Below are 21,503 nucleotides of genomic sequence, written 5' to 3'. Positions count from 1 at the left end.
ATTATGTTTATCTTTTCTCATTCTTCCTCTTTGGGAGGAGTATGATTGTGTCTCACTAGTTTGTCCTTCAGGTGTTCCTGAATCCTGCAGTACAGGATTACAAAAGGCATTTTTAAAGTAAAGGTGCAGGAGACCATTTATCACATCTGGACTAGCAGTGGTTAGTAATCATTCTTGTGTCCAAACAATATAGGTTGTAAGCAAGTGTGTGAACATTTAATAAATTAACTTTGTTCTATGAGGGGAGAATATGTTATGCTAAAGGGTAAAAACGTGTATGGAAGCATAAATATTACACTTCACATGAAAACTGATTAAATTAAGCTTTTGCATCCATTTCCATACATACTTAGAGCGACTCCTGCCAGTTTTTGTCAGTCAGTGTGTGCTTTAGGAATCTATTTTCTGCTCATTGAAGCGCGCGAGCACATAGGATTTGCCAAGCATTTGCATTTGAGGGTCAATTACAGATGCAGTGTAATTCATCGCGCAATGCTGCCGCCTATCGATGGGAACATGAACGGCAGATCTTATTACCAGTGGTGGGGTTAAAACCGCTGTCTATGTCCCGCTACTTACAGTCATTTGCAGAGGTGTGCAGGAGTGCTGCAAAGAAACAGTGCAGGACTTTTATTTTCTTCAAAAATCAGAAAGAGAGAAACGACGGAGATGGCGAATAAGGCACAAGAGTTGCTTCCCCTGCACTTGGCGGAACTCACTGCGACCCAGTTTCTCGACATCTGGAATAAATTTGACGCTGACGGTAAGTGTAAGGTCCCGGGGCAGACCCCACTGAAAACAAAAACGACAGATGTGAGAAGTCGTATATTTTATAATATTGATTCATGTACATTTTATGTGATTTATATTCATCATAGGCTACTATATTGTTTATATTGATGTAAATTATAGCACAAAACTGTGATAAAATAATTACAACAATATAAAATATGATAGCACTAGTTTGTATAAAAATTAAAAATATACTTTTCAGAGAAAGATGCTGCACTTATGCACTTCAAAGTGGTGAAAAATACCACAAGCAATTTTAGTTTATATGTTGTTTGCCAAGAAAAGCTATTGAGAATAAGTTGGGGAAATATGCAAGTATGTGGTGATCGAGGCTGTAAATCAGCATTTTCTCATTTCTTAAGTAATTCAGGGGAAATTAAAAAAGCCTCCTCGTATGATTGCCTGACGTCCCGTTAACGTCTTTTCAGCGCTATTCATGCGTTTATTCACAGCTCAGTAAATGATGTCCCACAGGCATTGTTGGCATTATTGATTTTGCGTTGAATGAAATCATTGACTGGTAGTCTCCGTCGGCCCTATGATGATGAAAAGTGTTAAATTAACGCATTGTATTATCACGAGACTGCGACTGTGAAGTGTTAAAGTACCTGCCCTTCACACAAATGTGACCATGCCTGCACAAACCATAAAATCTTAAATTTATTGTGATTCTACATAAAGTTATGCTACATAATGTAAAGACCATTCTGTGAAAATATAACCTTTATATATTTAATACTGACTATATAAGGCAAAGTGAAATCAATGAGTGAAATTAAACTTTGAAGTCCCTCATAATTAGATTATGAGACTTTAGCCTATGGCTTTTACAGTAGGGTCATAAATTGTTGGGTGGAAGATTCATTAAGACTTTTTACATCAGGACAGGAAATTGCTATGATTTAGATACTAAAACTCGGTTTAATAGCTTTTCATTAGCCTCTGGTATTTTCGTGCACAATATTTAAAGTTCAGGTTTTTACTAAAAGTATACACGAAGGATCTCTGTACCCTACAGTGTAAAAATTATTTTTATTTGTATAATATAATTGTATAACTGAAGGTAATTCAACTTTATTTTATAAGTTACAGTGATCACTAGTCAAGATAAAAAGTTAAAGTTTAAATTATTTATTTATGACTTATTAATTTATGACTTTTTAAAGTGTACAGCATGGAATGAGTTAAAGAACAAACCTAATCTATAGAGAGAATGAATATGTCCATAAGTCCTAATGCTATAAATTCAAAGGAATGTATGATCTATATACCTGCATAATGAGACAAATGCTAAGTATTGGACTTATAAGACAGACTTATCGTCAACTTACATCTTAAAATGTGTCTGTGTCATGGATGTTTGACCATAAATCGCATGATTAAATAAATACGTTGTTCTTTTTTAGGGAATGGCTGCATTGAAGGAAAGGAACTGGAACATTTCATTCTTGAGCTTGAGGTAGCACGGAAAGGTGCAAGTGCGGTGAGTCACTCATGATTAATTCTGTTAGAAAACAACAGCGGCAGAGCAGTTTGACTTGATAAGTGATGATCTGAATGTCACATACAGTTATTAGGAACTACAGAATGACATCCCCAGATTAATCTTGTCTAATGCTCTTGCCATCTGAGCAGATACCATCTGTCTGACATTTTCTGATCCCCGTGCAGTTTCTGGATGGCATATTGTAATTTTTTTTTTTTTTTTAAACATACATTTGGTTTCAGGAAACTTCAAATGCTTCCTTCAGAGATAGAATGAAGGAGTTTATGCTGAAATTCGATGAGAACGGTGATGGAAAGATCGAGATGTCAGAGGTAAGGTAGCGCTGGAGTTCAGTGTGGTCACAGTGGAGGCAGACCGTTCTTGAGAGCCACCATCTGAGATTAATGGAGCACAGGGAAGACATACAGAGAGGGCAGTGAGGGGAGATTAGGGGCTTGGGTGACATCAGTCAAAGGGATGACAGAATGAGCGGGATGAAAGGAGAGAGAGATGGATGAGGGAAAGAATGAGGTGAGGGGGAGGATGGGGACGACGTTCACAGAATGATAGCATGACTGAGTGGATAAAAATGATTTATTTTAGATAAGAAACCTGAATGATCCAGAAAGAAAGACCTCATATTAAATAATACTAAAGAACCCCTCTCTTGCGTTTCTACAAGTAATGATTTAGGAATGAAGCTTTTCAGTATATACACCCTAAAAAATGCTTAATAGTTCTTTTCAACCCAGTGTTGGGTCAAAAAGAGACACAGCCAACCCCTGGGTTGTAATTAAACCTATGCAGAGTTGTATTAACCCAAAATGCTGGGTTGTTTTGACTCAGTGCTTGGTTGAAAATGGCAGCATTGTTTCTTTCCCTTGCCTTATTTGTTAGTCTAATATATCAGATAAGTGTAGGTTAAATTATAAATGAAACCAATGGGTAGTGGTTCTGTACACTGTCTGAAAAAATGCTATAAAATGGTCCATATCTGTCACTGGGGCAAAAAGTACACCTTTGCGCCTATAAAGAGTTCATATTAGTAGATCAGGTCTACATATTGGTACAAAAGAAGGCATATTAGTACATCATAGGGACATATTGGACTAAACGGTACATATTAGGACCTTTTAAAACCCTTTAGCATTCCTGAAAAAAGGCACACAAAAAATGCCTAAAAATGACATTTACTGTACCTGCTGTGTTGTTTCTATCTTACATAATTTGAATCGCCAAAATCTCAGCTTTTCAAAGATATATGAAATGTTTAGCTTTTTGTTTCTGAGTTGTTTTATGTCATGAAGTTTCTTTTAAATAATTCAGTGTTCTTCCCACGGTACATTGGAACACTAAGGGTACCGCCCTACTGTCAGCTTGGGACCATTTCTTGACCCATTTTTCTGACGGTGTTCAGTTGACAGATGATCCCCCTGTATTACAAATTGTAAGTAACTATGACCAATATCGCTTCTAGTTTCTTGTCCATGAATTACAGCATAACTCTCCAGAGTTTTGACGTCCCTTAATTTTTACACTTTCCCTGGACAGTTTCAGTCTGGTACAAATCCTCACAGCTGGCAGCAGCTGGACAGCTCATTCAGACTCGGTCTCAAGGCTTGTATGAGTCACTGATCTCTTCTTCAGTGTGCAGTATTTGAAACTAAGCTAAAAACTCAGATTAGCCATGTTGGTATCTGTGTATCAGCCAGCAACTGCTTCCCCAGTTTTTCGAGATGGTCCTCACTGCGGAACACAACATCCAGGGGGCGGGGTTGGATCTAGATCCAGCTCCTCCCACTTTATATACTTTGTTCCGCCAAATGAACCAGTATATTTGCGTTGTTGGAGCCCGCAATTAGTTGCAACCTGTGGTGGCCAACGTTTGCTCTTATCAATTTAAGTGTACATTTGATTAATAATATAGTTGAGAAAGATTCATAATTTAGAAAGTATCACAGTTAGGTGTAAGGAGAGGTACGGACACGTTCCCGACAGTTTGATATCACTGAAGGGATTTATTTGTACATTATCCCACTTATTACACAGCTATTCCTATAAGAGTAAATATAAAAATAAATTTATTTGATATCTTTTATTAGCAAATACAAAAAGTAAACCATCTACGAGGGAAACCTGTTTCCTAATGGCTGTAAGCAAAGACGTGTTAAAACAAGTTCAAAGTCCATACAAGATAAACATTAAATTTATTAATTTCTAAATAACATGCCATAGCCTATATATTTTAATAATTATTAATATTTATACTGTATCCATTAATATGTCTTAAACTGCATGTGGTAAGATTACTCATAGTAGGCTTACCCGAAATGTTTTACTCCAAAACATTATAGCAAAAAACTTAAATTTCACCCTAAAGGCACTACTTTTATTGTAGTCATAAGTAAAGTTAGTTTTTATGTCAAAATAATAACTTAATTTAGTTACGACTTAATGCGGAACTGGTAACGCCTCAACACGTGTATGACGTGTCTTGTGGTAAAACTGCCGAATGGGATCTCTGGATCGGGATCCAGCTACACCCCTGGATCTAAATCCAACCCTGCCCCCTGGATGTCGCGTTCTGCAGTGAGGCGCTACTGAGTTTTTCTGATTGACTTACTAGTTTGGTGGTTATCTTTGTCTTTTACCCTTTTTAAAGTTGAAAGCATAAACAGAACAATAAGGATTAATTATAATGTTTCGTCTTTCAACAATGAGAACAGGTTTCTTTACTTTCTACAGGCAGCAAATCAGTTCCACTAGTGACCCAGAATAATTTTCATTGGTGTACATACTGTACATGGACAGCCCCCAACTATGAAGGTCAAACTCACCAAGGATTAAATCCAAATATTTTACGTTTCAGATTGGGACTTTACAAGACATCCCATGCATACACTAAAGCGGGATTTAAAGGGACACTCCACCTTTTTTGAAAATATGCTCATTTTCCAGCTCTACTAGAGTTAAACATTTAATTTTTACCATTTTGGAATCCATTCAGCTGATCTCTGGGTCTGGCGGTACCACTTTTAGCATAGCTTAGCATAATCCATTGAATCTGATTAGACCATTAGCATAGAGGTTCGATATTTTTCCTATTTAAAATTTGACTCTTCTGTAGTTGCATGGTGTCGTTGCATCGCCAAAGAGTCAAGTTTTAAAATAGGAAAAATATCAAAACTCTTTGGTTATTTTTGAGCAAAAAAAATTTTGGTACAAAAATCAAACGTCTAGGGGAGCTGAAAAATGATCCCATTTAAAAAAAAGTTGAGTGTCCCTTTAATCTTACAGCAATGTAGGAGCATATAAGCTGGTAACACCTAAAAAAAATTCTCAACTGAAAATGTTCACCTTAAGTGAAACTAAAGTAAAATTTTAAACTCAAAAAAATTACATTTTTATGTGTTACCAATTAAAGTAATTTTTAAGTTGATCTTACTTTCAGTCTATGTGGAAATGCTACAGCAATTATTATATTAGCTGGAACTCATTCTGATTGTAAGAATACAAAAAGTACTTTATAGAAACAACACAAAAATAAAGGCTGCCTCTCTAGGACCATGTCTGTTTCTCAAAGCATTTAGACTATGCTGGCTCTGTGCTCTTGGGTTTGATATGGTTCAGCATCCCTTCAGCAGTTCACCAGTGATGAGCTTCATTGTTTAGGCCAGAAGAGATAACCGAGGGTATTAAATGGTCTCTTATCCCTGTCCAGTTCTTGCAGGCACTCTCTTTTTAAGCCAGAGAGATAGCTTTAAATACAGCTCAAACAGCAGCACTTGGTTGATCATGAAGGAAAAGGCTGTTGTTTGGTAGAGTTTTCTGCTTCAGTGTGTGGCTGTCCATGGTGCTGAAATCCCCTAACAGTACTAGTGATAGTCTTTAGTCACGTGAACCAGCAGAAGGGTTAGCGGGCAAGAAAGTGTCAGTTTACATTGGACTCTCCAAAGAGAGGCAAAACATGGCGGTTCAAGTCACGATTTTCAAGCCACGATTATTTAAACAACTTCTTAGCAGAAGAAATTATATGAAAAACTACAAAGATATGAACAAAAATTACAAGTTTTGGGCACTTACAGACTGTCATGAATTAGCAGATGAACCCATGCGCAGACGTGGATGTGATCAATGAGACATTTATTGACAAAAACAGGGAAACAAAAACCCACGATGGGGCAAACGGAGTAATTAGGCTTGTTCTGTGATGTGACATGTAGACAAAAAATTTTTTGTTTGGGTCTGTAATGCCTTAGAAGCTTCCTAAAAACCTCTCTCAGATAGCTCTATTAGGGTGGGGGATTTTAAACAAGTGGTTTTGCGCCTATTTGGCTCCCCCTACTGGCTTAACTTGCAATCTCATTACTGATTGGCGGACTTTGCTGCCACTCAAAAAATGTAGCCAATTATTTTAAAGTGGAGGGGCAGTGAGATGCAGTTAGATGCCTTGGGCCGTTTCCTGGCTGACTTTTCTAAAAGAGGAATTTCTATAAGACTGAGATGTTTAGCATGTCTAGCACTTTTTGTATGTTTGTGAATGTGGGTAGACTACCATTATTCAACAAAGACAAGCTAAAAATGTTTTTTCATTCTCTGTCCCCTTTAACACTAAACAACGCAAACTTGCTATGTGTGACTGTGCCACATATTTATCAAGTCTAAGTCAGACTTGATAAATATGTGGCACAGTCACACATAGCAACACAAACAAACCAGTACAGGACACCAAACACAAGGGCTGCGTCTGAAACCGCATACTGTATAGTAGGTACTGAATTAGATGAAGTACCTACTTACTTGCCGTTAAAACAGTAGGTACTGTATAGTATGAATCCTGGTAGTATGAATGAGATTCGGACATACTACATCCGCCACGTTGCTACATCACGTGACATACGTCATCATCACGTCATGTCATTTCAGCGCGAAAAAAGCCACATGCCTCTTCTTCTTCGTTGGATAACTCCTTTCCCGGGCATCATGGGATAGTGAAGTGTCCATCGTATGCACACTGCAAAATCTAACTGGAAGTAGTAGGTCATCCGGGTACTTTTCGCATACTGTTTTTCGAATACTATGTATTTAGACATACTACTCGCCTTGCCTACTGCTTTTTGCGTACTATATAGTATGAAGTAGGCGGTTTCGGATGCAGCAAAGACTATAAATAAGGAGAACTAATGAGGGAAACAGGTGAAAATCATAACAGGTAAGGGAGCGTGTAAAAAGTGACGAGACACGGGAAATACGTGGTTAGCTTCCACAATATACAGACCATGCATTCCCCACACAAAACATTGTACTGTCAGAACCCTGCCATACTGGACTAAATAATAAAACAAGACAAAGTTCCGGCAGGATCCTGACACAGACCTCCACTTTGGCTATGTTTATATGTATTTCGTGAAACAATCAGCAATAACCCTCGCACACTTGCAAGCAAGTAAAGTCAATTGTGGTTAAAATAAAAATAAAACGACAAAAAGATCCCGCACAATATAAATCTTGTAAAAGAATATAAAAAAGTTTATTATTTAAACAATTATCTCGATTTACATTGAATTTTAAGCAATTGTTAAAAAAATAAGCTTAAACAGCTTAAATTTTCATGTAAAACTTACTTAAAAAAGTGGATGCAAAAATGATGCACTAGGCATATATTAATTTAAAATATAAAAGTAAATCCAGCATATAATTTTTTTCAGTGTAGTCACTACAACGTTTCGGTCAGATGACCTTTATCGCGTATGTATTTAGTAGAAAAAATTGAAGTAATCGAAAATTAGAATTGTTTCCTTAGCAATAAACTGAAAAAAGATAATACTGAGGCACCTCCTGTAAATTAACCAAAAAATAAAACGGAATTTTTTACCTTAAACACAAATACAAGCCAACCTAGCTACCTAAAATCTTTGTCTTTAATTTAATAACGAAGACCTATAAATTTCGCTATTGCTATCACTACTATCATCAGCCTTTAGTCAGAGACCAACCATGTCTGTAGCTATAAGACGATTTATTGTGCACATGTAAATTTAATAGAAAAATACAGTACAGTAATCAAATATTCAGAGAAAATGCAACATTCTTAAACAAAGATACAAAGTGGGGCGGTTTCCAGGGACTAGACGAGTCCTAGACTAAGTCTTTATTTACATGTTGCTGCTGATTGGACTGCAGTTCTGACACACCCACCAAACAAGAGAAAACGTATCTCTAACCCTGTTGCACATCGTTTCCAGGAGACATGTCGTTCAACCCGGAAACCGTAGCAAAACGTTGCGAACTGTTTTGAACTTGAACCGCCCCTGGCTTAAGCTCTGTCCGGGAAACCACCCCGATAGTTTAACCCTAAAAATAGAAAACCTGTCATAGTGATGCCTCTGTTTGCTTGTTTTGTCTGTAAGTTTGCTGTAGTTCATTATCTAGTTAGTTCCACATCTGTTTTAATCATCATCACCTGTGTCTTGTTTAGTAATTCATCAGTAGTTTTGTGTATTTATACCCCTGCCTTTGCTCAGTTCTTGGTCGGTTCTTGTTAATGTTATGTGTATTTTTCATGCCCTTTTATTGTTTGTATATAATTAAAGTTTATTCTCATTTTGATTCACTCCTCATCCATCTCCAGTCATTAATGTGACAAAACCTCATAAAATGACAAATGTTCCTAGCAAAATTACCAAAATTAAACTTTTACATGAAGATTAAAAACTACAAATATTAATAAAAATAACACAAAACTCACGGTTTCTCAGTTTCATTCCAATATAAATTATTCTGAATTATTTCTAATATTTGGAGATTATTACGCTTTGAAAGTAATGTGATTTTATTACTTTAAACACATGATAATGATTGTAAACTGTTTATCTCTCTGTTTCTTTTCCAGCTTGCTCAGATCCTGCCAACAGAAGAGAACTTTCTGCTGTTCTTCAGACAGTTTGTGGGCTCCAGTGCAGAGTTTATGGCAGTATGTAAAGCATTAAAACACATTGATGGTTCTGTTGTCATATGTTATGGATTTCATATATGTAGAATAGAAATGGTCTCCAGTGCCCTGAAAGACATGACTGCACTTTCAGAAAAAAAGGAAGATGAAGGTACAAAAGGGGCTGTAATTTTTTTTTCTTCAAAAAGTACACTTTTGTACCTAAAAGATACATATTAGGACCTTACTGTCCAAATGACAAAAGGTAAAACTTTTGTACCTTTTTTTCTGAGAGTGTGTTAATGTCTCCATTAGTCCAGTCATTTAATCAATATCTTTTCTGAACATGAAACACGTTTAGTAGCTGAGGTGTTTTGCGTGATGTATTTAAAAGGAGTGAACGAGAGAGAAAGAGAAAGCATGAAAGTTCTATTTGGAGTACTGTAGGTTATCTATTATGAATAGCCTGCAGCACATAGAGGACCACAAAATGTGTATGTGTGAGTAACTGGGTTAATGGAGATCATTTGTACAACATGGTGATTTTGTAAATAATACAAAACATGTCCGTTCTGAGTAGTAGAAGATAAAAGACTTTTGAGGGTGTGTGGACATGACTAATGTTTTGTTTTACAAGTAGGGAACTGTGCACTTCCAGCTAGTTTAGCTATGGCAAAATAAACCAGACAGGGTGATCAGGACACAACTAGACACAAAATATTGATATGAAATATTTTTTGAATATTTGAAGCACTGTGTTTATGTTGGCATGAGAAGAGATAGCTGAGTGATAAGTAGAGCTGGTAAAGAGGACTGGCAGTATCACTAAAAACAGACCTCAGTATGTCATGACCAATCAGAATCGAGTATTATAGATAGCCATGAAATAAAGCAGATAATACACCACACTTACAATAATGCTCATAGCACGCATGCACAGAAGTAAAAGAGGGCAGGCTGGAATTCTTCCACATTAGATCAGCTTGCCATTAATCCCAGTTTAAATCCGAAATATTAAATCTGCTGGACAAAACACAAGAAGACCATAACAATCACATACAAATGTGAACATTAAAGATTAAACCCTGTCCATTTTACCATTTTTTTGTGCTGTGTACCACCGTGGGAACACAAATGTCTATACATGGAAATCACCTATATCGTAGGGACATGAGAAGTGGCCTAATAAACATTAACTGTGAATGTGTCTGTGCTAATGCTGATGTTTTTTTCAGGCATGGAGAAAATATGATACTGATCGCAGTGGATACATTGAATCGAACGAACTGAAGGTATAACTGGATAGATTTAAACCTTATAAAAGCAGTGATACATTCATAAGCAAATAGAATTGAAACATTTCTTTCCATCAGGGATTTCTTTCTGATCTGCTGAAGAAAGCCAACAGACATTACGATGACAAGAAACTGAGCGAGTATACCCAGACCATAGTGAGTAAATGTACACACGCAACTTTTATTCTTTCACATACAAGTACAGATAATCATAGCTGTAATCCATTCATCTGTGTGTTTTTTTGCAGCTTAAAATGTTTGACTTGAATGGTGATGGGAAGTTGGGACTGTCTGAGATGGCAAGGTGAGAGAGAGAGAGAGAGAGAGAGAGAGAGAGAGAGAGAGAGAGAGAGAAAGAGAGAGAGAGAGAGAGAAGAGTATAAATGCAATATTGTATTAAATGTTACTTTTTGTGTCGCCAGGCTCCTGCCTGTGAAGGAGAACTTTCTGCTTAAGTTTCAGGTACGATCAATAAGCCTTCGTATGTTATTTGAGATTAGATTTGATTCAACTTTAGTAAATGAGGTACAAATGGCAGAATAATGCCAGTGATCACTGGAAGTGAATATAATTTACTGTAATCGCCATGATGTATATGAGCAATACCATGCAAATGAAAGTCAAGTTTTTATCCATGGTGGTTTAATTCTTTAACATGGTGGTTTAAATATCCATGGGAAGTGTTAAAATTAAGGTATACGTAAACTCTGTTAAAGTTTTTAAAGCATTTTTAGAAGCAAATAAGTTCAAATTTCAGAATCGTCACGTCCATAACTGAGAAATGTCATCCATAAGGCTGAGAACATGAATATAGACTGATATTTTTCTGCTGTCTTGAATCTATTATCAGGGGTTCATGAAAATATAAACAGATGGTTCAATATATTGATAATTCCTCTGAGAAATTATATTTCAAGTTTTAAAGGAACAGTATGTAGGATTGTGGCCAAAACTGGTTTTGCAACAATAAAACTTGTGGCTAAAACTGGTACTGCAATCACACAACTGGTGGCCAATACACAACATGACAACATAAACATCAGTTGAGGGCTGCAACTCCACTTTTTAAATGGCAATATCCTGGCCGGACCACTGTTGTGAGTGATATAAGTATTTGAAATGAAAATGATTTATTAATGTCTAGTGACATATCAGGGCCATTTTATGATTAATTGATATACATTTCTTACACACTGTTCCTTTAAATGCAAATGCATCCATAGAGCTGTAATTGCCCGATCACTGTTAAAACAGATTTGTTGGTTTAACTTAACTCTTCCCCGCCACTGACGAGTTATCTTGTCAATTAAGAGAAAACATTTCTTTGCCAATGACGCTTTCCTGATGAGTTTTTATGGTTATCTGTAATTCCGTTTACTCAATTATTAAAAAACTGATGCAAAAACAAATTTAATCAATTTCAATCTGATCTCTAACAAAATGATTTCTTTACAAAAATGCAGTTATTTATGCTTTTTGCTCAAAATTTGGTATTTTTGTAGAAACCTACCCATTTTTTAGAGGAAGATATTTTCCCCCGGTTTTGTTTATTTGTTTGTTTGTTTGAAAGTAGAGGGTCTGTTTTTTCATTTGATATATTTGCATGTTTATATAGAAGAACATTTTCCTGGAAGGCATTTTGTGAAAATCACAAAAAATGCTGGCTGGCAACTTAAAAAAAAGGCTGGTTTGGAATGAGTTAAATAACCTGGTTGCCTAAAAAGTTTGAGTTCATTCAATTTAAAAATATTAGTTGATACTCAAAATCTTAAGGCAACCAGGTAACTTTTTAAGTTAAACCAATAAACCTGTTTTTACAGTGACCAAATGTGAAAAGTATTGCTTAGGAACATCTGCAGCATAGCAAGTGAAATATTATTATTTATTAGTATTAAGATTGAAAGGGAAAAAAAATTATAAAATAGCAATAGTGTAGTTTTTTTCTCCAGAAACATTGCACGTGTGTGTGTGTGTGTGTGTGTGTGTGTGTGTGTGTGTGTGCGTGCGTGCGTGCGTGCGTGTGTGCGTGCGTGCGTGTGTGTGTGTGTGTCTGTGTGTGTGTGTCTGTGTGTGTGTGTACCTGGTATTTATCACGTTGTGGGGATATTGTCCCCACAAAGATAGGAATACCAGTGTTTTTGTGACCTTGTGGGGACATTTTGAGGTCCCCATTAGGAAACAAGCTTATAAATCAAACAGGATAATGTTTCTTGAAAATGTGAAGTAGGAGAAAGTTTTCTGTGATGGTTGGGGTTAGAGAATGGGGCAGGTAAGGGGAATAGAATATACAGTTTGTACGGTATAAAATGCATTACGTCTATGGAATGTCCCCACAAAACATGGAAACCACAATGCGTGTGTGTGTGTGTGTGTGTGTGTGTGTGTGTGTGTGTGCGTGCGTGCGTGCGTGCGTGCGTGCGTGCGTGCGTGCGTGCGTGCGTGCGTGTGTGTGTGTGTTTGCACCTGATGACCATGGGTTGATAAAGATTACTTCAATCTCTTTGTAGTTATGATAATCTCCATAGATTCCCTCTCTCTGTATTTGGTTATATTCCCCCATACTTCCTTTCAACACTTAAATGAAAATATAAGAAGGCTATCTGTATTATTTTTATATCTGTAGCATATAATTTTATTACCATGTCAGTATTACCCATTACCATTATATCACCTGATAGTCAATTCAATTTATGAAGCGCTTTTTACAATATAAAATTACAGGCTGGATGCTGGATGTAAATTATGAACTGGTATATTAAACACCATAAATCCAGATATAACATGCAAGTTTTAGATTTAATTACCCTTTCAGTGAAATTTTGTATTAATCGTCACCATTTTCGAATTGATGTGTTTTTGCAGTGTCTAGCTACAGTACATCACCACAATTATATTGTCATGTTTATGACTTGTATGTATTACAAATACATTAGAAATGATGGCAAGTGTTAGTGGCATTGTTTTATTGTAATCCTAGGATTATGAGGATTATTTTTAGTCATGAAATTCAGGTCTTCAAAATGAAATCTAAAGCCAAATCTATATTACAATCTAACCTTACACACACATACAATAAGCATAATCTGATACCTTTTATTAACAGAATATCAAGCTATCAGCTGATGAATTTGAAGAAGTCTTCACCTATTATGACAAGGTCAGTAGCTTTATCCTATATTGTATTAATATTTCTTATATTGCAGCTGGGTTAGCAATCCACATAGATCTAGACCATACACGCATCAACACACACATTTAAGCATTGCTATAGGATGCTCAACCACAAATTCATAACAGTCATCTCCCAAATGTGCTTTCTCTTCATTTTTGGTCTCAACAGGACAGAAATGGTTACATAGATGAACACGAGTTGGACGCACTCCTACGAGACCTCTACCAAAAAAATAAAATGGTAATTTGGTGTTTTGTGGGAGTTTAGGACAAATTTGCCTTGTCTGAATACTGAAAACTGTTTGTGTGTTTCCTTAGGCCATTGACACCCAATGTCTGGCTAGCTCAAAAAAGAGCATCATGGCGTTGTCTGATGGAGGGAAGCTGTTTCGTACAGAGTTAGAGATTGTGTTATGCAAAGAGCCAGCAGTCTGAGCTCCCTTTAACTTTCAACGCAGGTGCATGTGGTGGTCCTGTGCCACTTTTATCCTTTCAAACTTAATCAGCATCTACAATGTACCTCTCCGTCTGTGGCATGCCTTTCCCGGGGATATGGCTTCTCGATTATGTCTGGATCTCTTGCTTGTGTTTTTTTAAATGTCAAAATGTATTTCTGACATTGTGGTATAATGATGAAATATACTGTCCTTTGCTCGTACTAAATCTTCACTTTATTTCATGTGCGCAGTCTGTTGTATCTTTCTCAGGATTCTCTCTCGCTTTCTTTCTCTCGCTCTTATTCTCTCTGTCTCTCCCTCCTAAGACTGTAAACTGTTTTGCCAACACTGCTAAAATAAAAATTCTTCTTTAAAGATTTGTAGTTTAGTTTCTTTGTTTTCACATATAGGACTGCATCTGTATAAAGGTTTATATCTATACCTTTGTGTAAAGGTATTAAAGGCACCGTATGTAAGGTTTTGCATTAAAGGGGACATTTCATGAAAATCTGACTTTTGTCATGAACAAGTGCTATTATTGGGTCCCCAGTGCTTCTATCAACCTAGAAAATTAGAATAAGATCAAACCAGTAACTTAGTTTTGGTAAACCATTCTCTGCAAGCATGTGAAATAATAGGTTATTCAAATGTGGCTCCCCCTGTGATGTCAAAAGGGGAGCTTATTACAATAATAACGCCCCTTAATCTGCACTATTCAACCACTGCATTGCCATTAAGTGCAGAGAGAGAGAGAGATAAAAAATAATTGAAAGCACAATTGAGTTTCAATTTGAACAAATCATGGCGATCAGTGTTTGTATTTCATCAGCTCACTTGCATTTAAAAGGACATACCCAAAAATGGTACATTTTTGCTAACACCTAAAAAGTGGCAATTTTAACATTTTATAAGAAATGATGGTATTTTGAGTTTCACATATGTGCTATGATTCAAATGTGGAAGCAGTCCTTGAAGCGTCTAACACAACACACTCTTGGCTTACATTATAAAATAACGGATATAAAACATTGTTTCATTACATCATCCATAAACATGATTTGTGAGTCCTGTCAGATAAATTTCTGACAACAGTGAAGGTGAAGGCTACAACTCCCATTATTCCATGCTCTTCCACAGCATCATCAAGCGACAACATTGTTGTTATTTAGCAACCTCTAGTGGTAAAGATTACATATTGTGCCTTTAATGTATCATATATGTACTGCGCAATCAATGTACTAATCTTTTACATTAAATTGATAAATAATTGATAGATTGGATGGTTTGTTACTAAGGATACTGCAGATTTGCTGTAAAATACTCTTGCATAGAATATGCTCGTAGCTAATAATGGACACCTATATTATTATTTATACCACGGGCTGTTGAATGCTTTATTCTGATTGGCTGAAAAATGTTTCATGGGTGTTGATTATTTTTCTGTAAACTGCCCACCAAACTTGTCAAATGTCTTAAAAATAGACACCAGAGCAATGTTTTTGGTAACAGTGGTATAAGCTTCGCATCGTGACGCATTACACCTTGGGTGTGCATTATTTTCTTATAATTCAACGGCCTGTTGTCAATTATTCCTTACTTATATATCAGCTTTTCATGCACAGTATGATCTCATTTTCTATTTAGATCAATCCAAACGCAGTTAGCTTATCTTTCTAAACACTCAAGTTGTTCATTGTGAAGCCAAAGCGTGAACATTCACACAATGAAGTGATTTGATCTTATCTTTTTCATGTATAAATGTTCTTTGTGCTTCTTAATCTCTGATACATCACAGAAGAGAAAAGAAAAATGTGCTGATGCAGTTTCCTGGGCTTCAGTTTCATTCTACATGTCCTCTAAAAAATGTAATTGGTATTTGTCAAAACATGAACATTTTTGCATTTCCTGCAGTTTATTAATACAGCTATGTGTGTACGTATATAAGTGATCATATTTAAAAACTCCCTGTGTGATCATATTTACGTCACTCTGTAATTGTAGCTGTTACAGTTGCTCTTACTTTCTAACCAAAATACAGCACATCTCTTAGTCTGAAAGGGCCATCAATTAAATATCAGCTCTCTCATATATTTTTAACATGTTTAAAATAAGACCCAGCTCTCATAAAAACATGGTAGCCTAGGCACTCAAGAGAGATAAAGCACTCAGAGTAGGAGCACACAAAACAAAGCAAACAAATTAAAGAGGTGCAAGATTGACCTCTAGTGGTAAATACACATGGCTGACGGAAGGTGTTATTCAATGATATATTCAGAAATAGAGGAAAATACACTGTAATATTTTAACATATGAGCAATTTTCATAACTTTCCAGTCCCATTAAAGGAATATAATTCTTTGATTAAAACTATCCCAGCTGGATTAGTACAATTAGTTAGTAATCATTTAAAATTTAATATAGGTAGCCTAATTGTGTTTATCCCTCCCTATGTCTAGATGGAATTGACTTTTTGGACAGAAAATGCAACAATGGACACGTAAAGTTTTTCAATCGAAAAGGAAAATTACTCCTAGAGGTAAATTCTGCTGGGGCTCAATTATTTCAAATGTAAATTGGAGGAAAGCCTGGCTCTTGCCAAGTACATTTTGTATATCTAATAAAGTTAAAGAAACCCATTTTAAAATTCTTCATAAAATTTACCCTGTTAATTCTCTCATCTCTAAGTACTCTGACATCGAAGAAGTCTGCTCCTTTTGTATTTTTGAGAATGAAACTGTTCCCCATCTATTTTTTGAGAGTAATTTTACCAGTCAATTTTGGATTGACTTAAGTGTCTACCTTTTCAACCCTGTAAATATGACTTTTGGTTATATCTTCATCCACAAACAAAAATGGCTTAAATCCCCTTTGTATTTTCCACTTTCTCTTACTGAAATAAGATCAATTGTTACATCTCTTACACTTATAAAAAACAAAAAAAATCACACTTTTTTTTAAATGTTATGATGATTTATTCAAAGATTTAATTTACATTATGCACTTTTCTTACTCTGATGTTGAGTTTATAACTGTTACAGTGTAACCTTATGCAAACCAATTACTGATATAGTATTTTTTTCCTTTGTATTATTACTCAATTGTCTGCAAGTTAAATTCTGTCTGTAACTTGTCTTCTTTTTCCCTGAATTTATGTATATTCTTTCTTTATTTCAATAAAAAAAACTAACTAAAGACAAACTTATTAAAAAAAAGAAAAATACACTGTGTTTATTACACGGCTCGTTGGAATGCTTGATTCTGATTGGCCAGTCGCGACATTTGCAGGTTTGTTACTCCTAGCAACCGCTCAAAACTAATAATAACCCACGGTATCTGCTGCAAATCATTTTGACAGGTAAAGTTTGATATGAAACAAAAAATAAATATGTCTTTTAAGAACATATATAACAGTATGTTTACACATTTTAAACCGAATTTCGTGAAATCTGAATGTCTTATCTTAAAACCGAAAATAATCTGTTTTTTTCTCTTATTTAAAAATGGGCTAACTTAACGTTAATTAAATATTTCAAATCTATATTTAATTTTGCCTACCTTATGAGGTAAAGAGCCGTGTAATAAGCGGGATAATGTACAGTCATTCAGGGCTTATTTCGGCAATAACAACCCACAATCCAACAACTTGTTTAACAACATTTGTGGGAACTTAAATGTTGTTAAACAGTGTAATTCACAACAAAGTTGTGTAGTGTAATCAAGCATGAAGTCCTCATCAGGTGTATCAATCTGCAAGCATGTACTGTCGTGGGCAAACCGGCTAAATTCATTAAATAAACCATTACGGTACAGTTGTTTTGATTAAAGGGAGCTGGTTTGCATGGGACGTATCAGTAGATGCTTGTGTTCACTTAAAGGAGTGTATATAAATAAACAAACAAACAAATACCCAGCTTTTGTCCTTCAGAAATGCAAGCAAATGTGTTGGATATTTCTCTTGGTTTGTTTATTTCTCTTGAAAGGAGTAGCCATAGCGACGATGGAATCTTTATGACATCATCATAGAGAAGCTGAAATTGCAGAGCAGGGGGCGTATTACAGAAAAATCCTAACTTTAAAATCATATCTTAACTGTTTGGTAACCATGGTAATTTCAGTTAGGACCTCATTTAAGACAAAAGCTATTACAGAATGATGTTCCTAAATGCATTATCTTATCTTAACTGCAGATAGGAAAGTGGTATTACAGAAGCATCCTAACTTGACAAAACATCCTAAAAACGGTCTTAACTTTAGGGTAACCTCACAGGTGTCCTAACTTTAAACTTTAATGAGAGCCAGCTGAAACAATCACATTATGATAGAGCTGCGGGAGAATGACATTACATTTTTAACAAAGTGGAGACATCAATGTTTGTTTTTGGATTACTCTTTGAATGTTTTTACCTTCACACATTCACATAATCACAATGTTTCTCACTAGTGGAGCGATCTTTCAATTTCTGTCATCCCTCATTATTAAAAAACAGTTATCTTATCCGTGAACACTTGATGGGATTATAGTGAATACAGTACACACTTGACTCAGCATCTATTTCTTGTCATGTCTCTATCAAATGTTGAAATGTACAATAGTATCCTAGCACTTAGGATGAATATTTTTTTAATTTTTGTAAGTCACATTTGCTAAATGTTTAAATTGAATGGTAGGCCTAACTGATAGATGATGTGCTAAAACACTAATAAAAAAAACATAGACCATGATTACAATGAATTTAATAAAATGTATTTTTCTGGCCCATTGAAATTAAAAGGACAATTATTTTGTTTACTGTAGCAGCAGCTCACGCATTGCTGGTTGCTTGGTAACAGACATGACAGTTGATAGCCGAACATGATTAAGCGATTTAGGATTTCCTAACTAGAGATGAGATAAGATTTGGTGAGATAAGATGAGAATCCTAAATCAATTTAAGATTTGCTTCTGTAATATGAATTTGTGAAAAATCTTAACATAACACATCATATCTTAAGTTAAGACCTAAGATATAAAGTTTCTGTAATACGCCCCCAGGTGTATTCTATGGGGGGTGGGGGGGGTGTTGCAGGTTTTTGGCTCTTAAATTTAATTGATTGGATTAGGTTTGATTCATTGCTCTGCGTAGTCTTTAATTGAACAAGGGCAGGGTTGAGCTTCGGGGTTCAAGCGTGGTCTGTCGTCTCTGTGTCAGCAAAATTGGGTACAATTGCTCTACAATGTTGAGCTGCCTGCTTCGAATTTTAGGTAGACAGCCAATATTTGACATCATTATTATATTCACATCCAACAAATGAATGCTGTCCGTTTATTGATTGCAGACTAGATGGCTATCATACGTAAATGTGTCCAGTGCCGCTGCTAGCCATTTTGGTGCCCTAAGCATAATTCCTTTTTAATGCCCCCCACCCCGACCCTGAGTTTGATTTTGCCAGTTTAATTTTTTTATTACCAAACATATATCATAATAGCAGAAAGTAAAATCTTTACAGCTTTAGCCAACACACATTACACATTTGAAAGTGCAAACTTTTATAAAATAGCAAAATAGAAAAAATTACCAAACTTAAATTATCAAAATAATCCAGACATGTTTTTCCCATGCACAATGTCACTTTAAATAAATTACATTAAATAAACATCAATAAGTAAACAAGAATACTCAATATTCTTAAATAAAACAATGATTCAGAGAACTAAGTGTCACAGTAATGTTTGCTTCATATCATATATAATGACGTTTTATATTTATATATATTTAACAGTCAGGAATTGTTAGCCTAGCATGTGCACTGACTGCTAACGTTAACTTTTACTGAGAAAGTATTAACCACCATCACGTCAAAATAAACCACAAAATAAACTACTGCTCAATATCTAAAGAAACGTAGTAAAGAAAGTAACAGCTGCGTCAGTTATTTGTAAAATGCATATGCATAGGTAATGTTTTACAGTAAAATCTCAATTTAGCTTGGACTGAGATTATAAATTATAACAACATAGTTTGTCATCACAGCAAGTTCGAGGCGCATTACGATTAGCAGCAGCTGCAGCCCATGCGCATTTCCCTTATTTGGAATGATTAAACATGATGGACTTACCTGCAAGTGATGCACGGGCATCATCCCGCAGTTTCTTTTTTTATTTTTTCCGATCCTGACTCCTGCTGTCTTTTCGGGGCCATTTCCAAAAGTTGCCTACTGACTGTCCGTTTCTCAATCCGAAGGCTGCAGCCTGCGCGAGGTCGCATATGCAGGCTGCATACGTCATCAAGCCTGGTTTATTTCAGGTAACTGAACATTACATTAGCAAGTCATAAGCATATTACAACAATTTACGATTAACTAAGAATAATAGTCAACTTTATAATCGTTAATATTACCAAATAAGAACGTTTGATGACGTATGCGCTTAGATATGCGACCTCTGCAGGCTGCAGCCTTCGGATTGAGCAACGGCCTCTGTCAAACTTAGTCAGGCGCCCGCGCGATCACGGACCATCAAAGGCTGGGGGGCATACTTTCTAGACTAGAGCAATTAAATTATCTCGTTCCCCGCCGTTTTTAATATGTTTTTTGTAACATATATACATGGATAAAAAGTGCCTAATAATATTTCTATAGGGTAATGAAATAATTTCAGCATTATAATTTTTTTTCATTAGGCTATTATTTTTGGTGCCCTCTCAGCACGTGGTGCCCCACGCACAGCGCGTGATGCGCGTTATGGGAGCGGCGGGGCTGAATGTGTCCAAGCAGAAACTGGAGAAAAATAAACCAGCCGCATGACAATAAATGTTGTTAAACAGTTTAATTCACAACAAAGTTGTGTAGTGTAATCAAGGCAAAAATAAAGCCACTCATGTGACTTGTGAAATAGACTGTTTAATAACATTTGTGTCTTGTAATTCAGACAAAATAAACCAGCAGCATGACTTGTGGGAACTTAAAGGCGGAGTGCATGATCTCTAAAAGCCAATGTTGACATTTGAATTCACCTAAACAAACACGCCCCTACCCCAATAGAATCTGAACCTTCTTTTGATAGACCCGCCCCACACATACGCAACCCAGGCAACGATACCGGTTAGTAGACACGCCCCTTACTGCTGATTGGCTACAAGTGTGTTTTGGTACTCGGCCTGATTCCCTTTTCCAAAGCATTTTTCAAAAATCATGCACCCCGCCTTTATATGTTGTTAAACAGTGTAATTCACAACAAAAATTGTGTACATTATCCCAAAAGTAACTTTTCTGATGTTTATTGCACTCAAATAAATCATTTTTAGTAGTAACCATGTTTTAGGTCTATTGATTATCATTGGTTACTACTACCCTAAAACAGGCTCTTATTCTTATCTATAGGTGTGGCATACTTAAGTCATCATAGCAAATAA

General features: G+C 35.9%; 1 protein-coding gene across 1 annotated transcript; it reads left to right on the top strand.

Moving 5' to 3' along the window:
• The first annotated feature begins 511 nt into the window (after positions 1-511).
• On the top strand, positions 512-14,465 carry calb2b (calbindin 2b). Its single transcript, XM_065248552.1, has 11 exons — positions 512-763; positions 2,199-2,275; positions 2,521-2,610; positions 9,171-9,251; positions 10,445-10,501; positions 10,583-10,660; positions 10,753-10,808; positions 10,927-10,966; positions 13,608-13,661; positions 13,845-13,916; positions 13,994-14,465. Exons 1-11 carry the CDS (start codon positions 670-672, stop codon positions 14,108-14,110), a joined length of 816 nt encoding a protein of 271 aa, XP_065104624.1. The 5' UTR covers positions 512-669; the 3' UTR covers positions 14,111-14,465.
• The last annotated feature ends 7,038 nt before the right edge of the window (positions 14,466-21,503 follow it).

This window comes from Paramisgurnus dabryanus, chromosome 2, assembly GCF_030506205.2.
Source record: "Paramisgurnus dabryanus chromosome 2, PD_genome_1.1, whole genome shotgun sequence".
Taxonomy (NCBI): Eukaryota; Metazoa; Chordata; class Actinopteri; order Cypriniformes; family Cobitidae; genus Paramisgurnus; species Paramisgurnus dabryanus.
The sequence above is the reverse complement of the archived record's forward strand: the minus strand, read 5'-3'. Positions and strand labels throughout refer to the sequence as shown.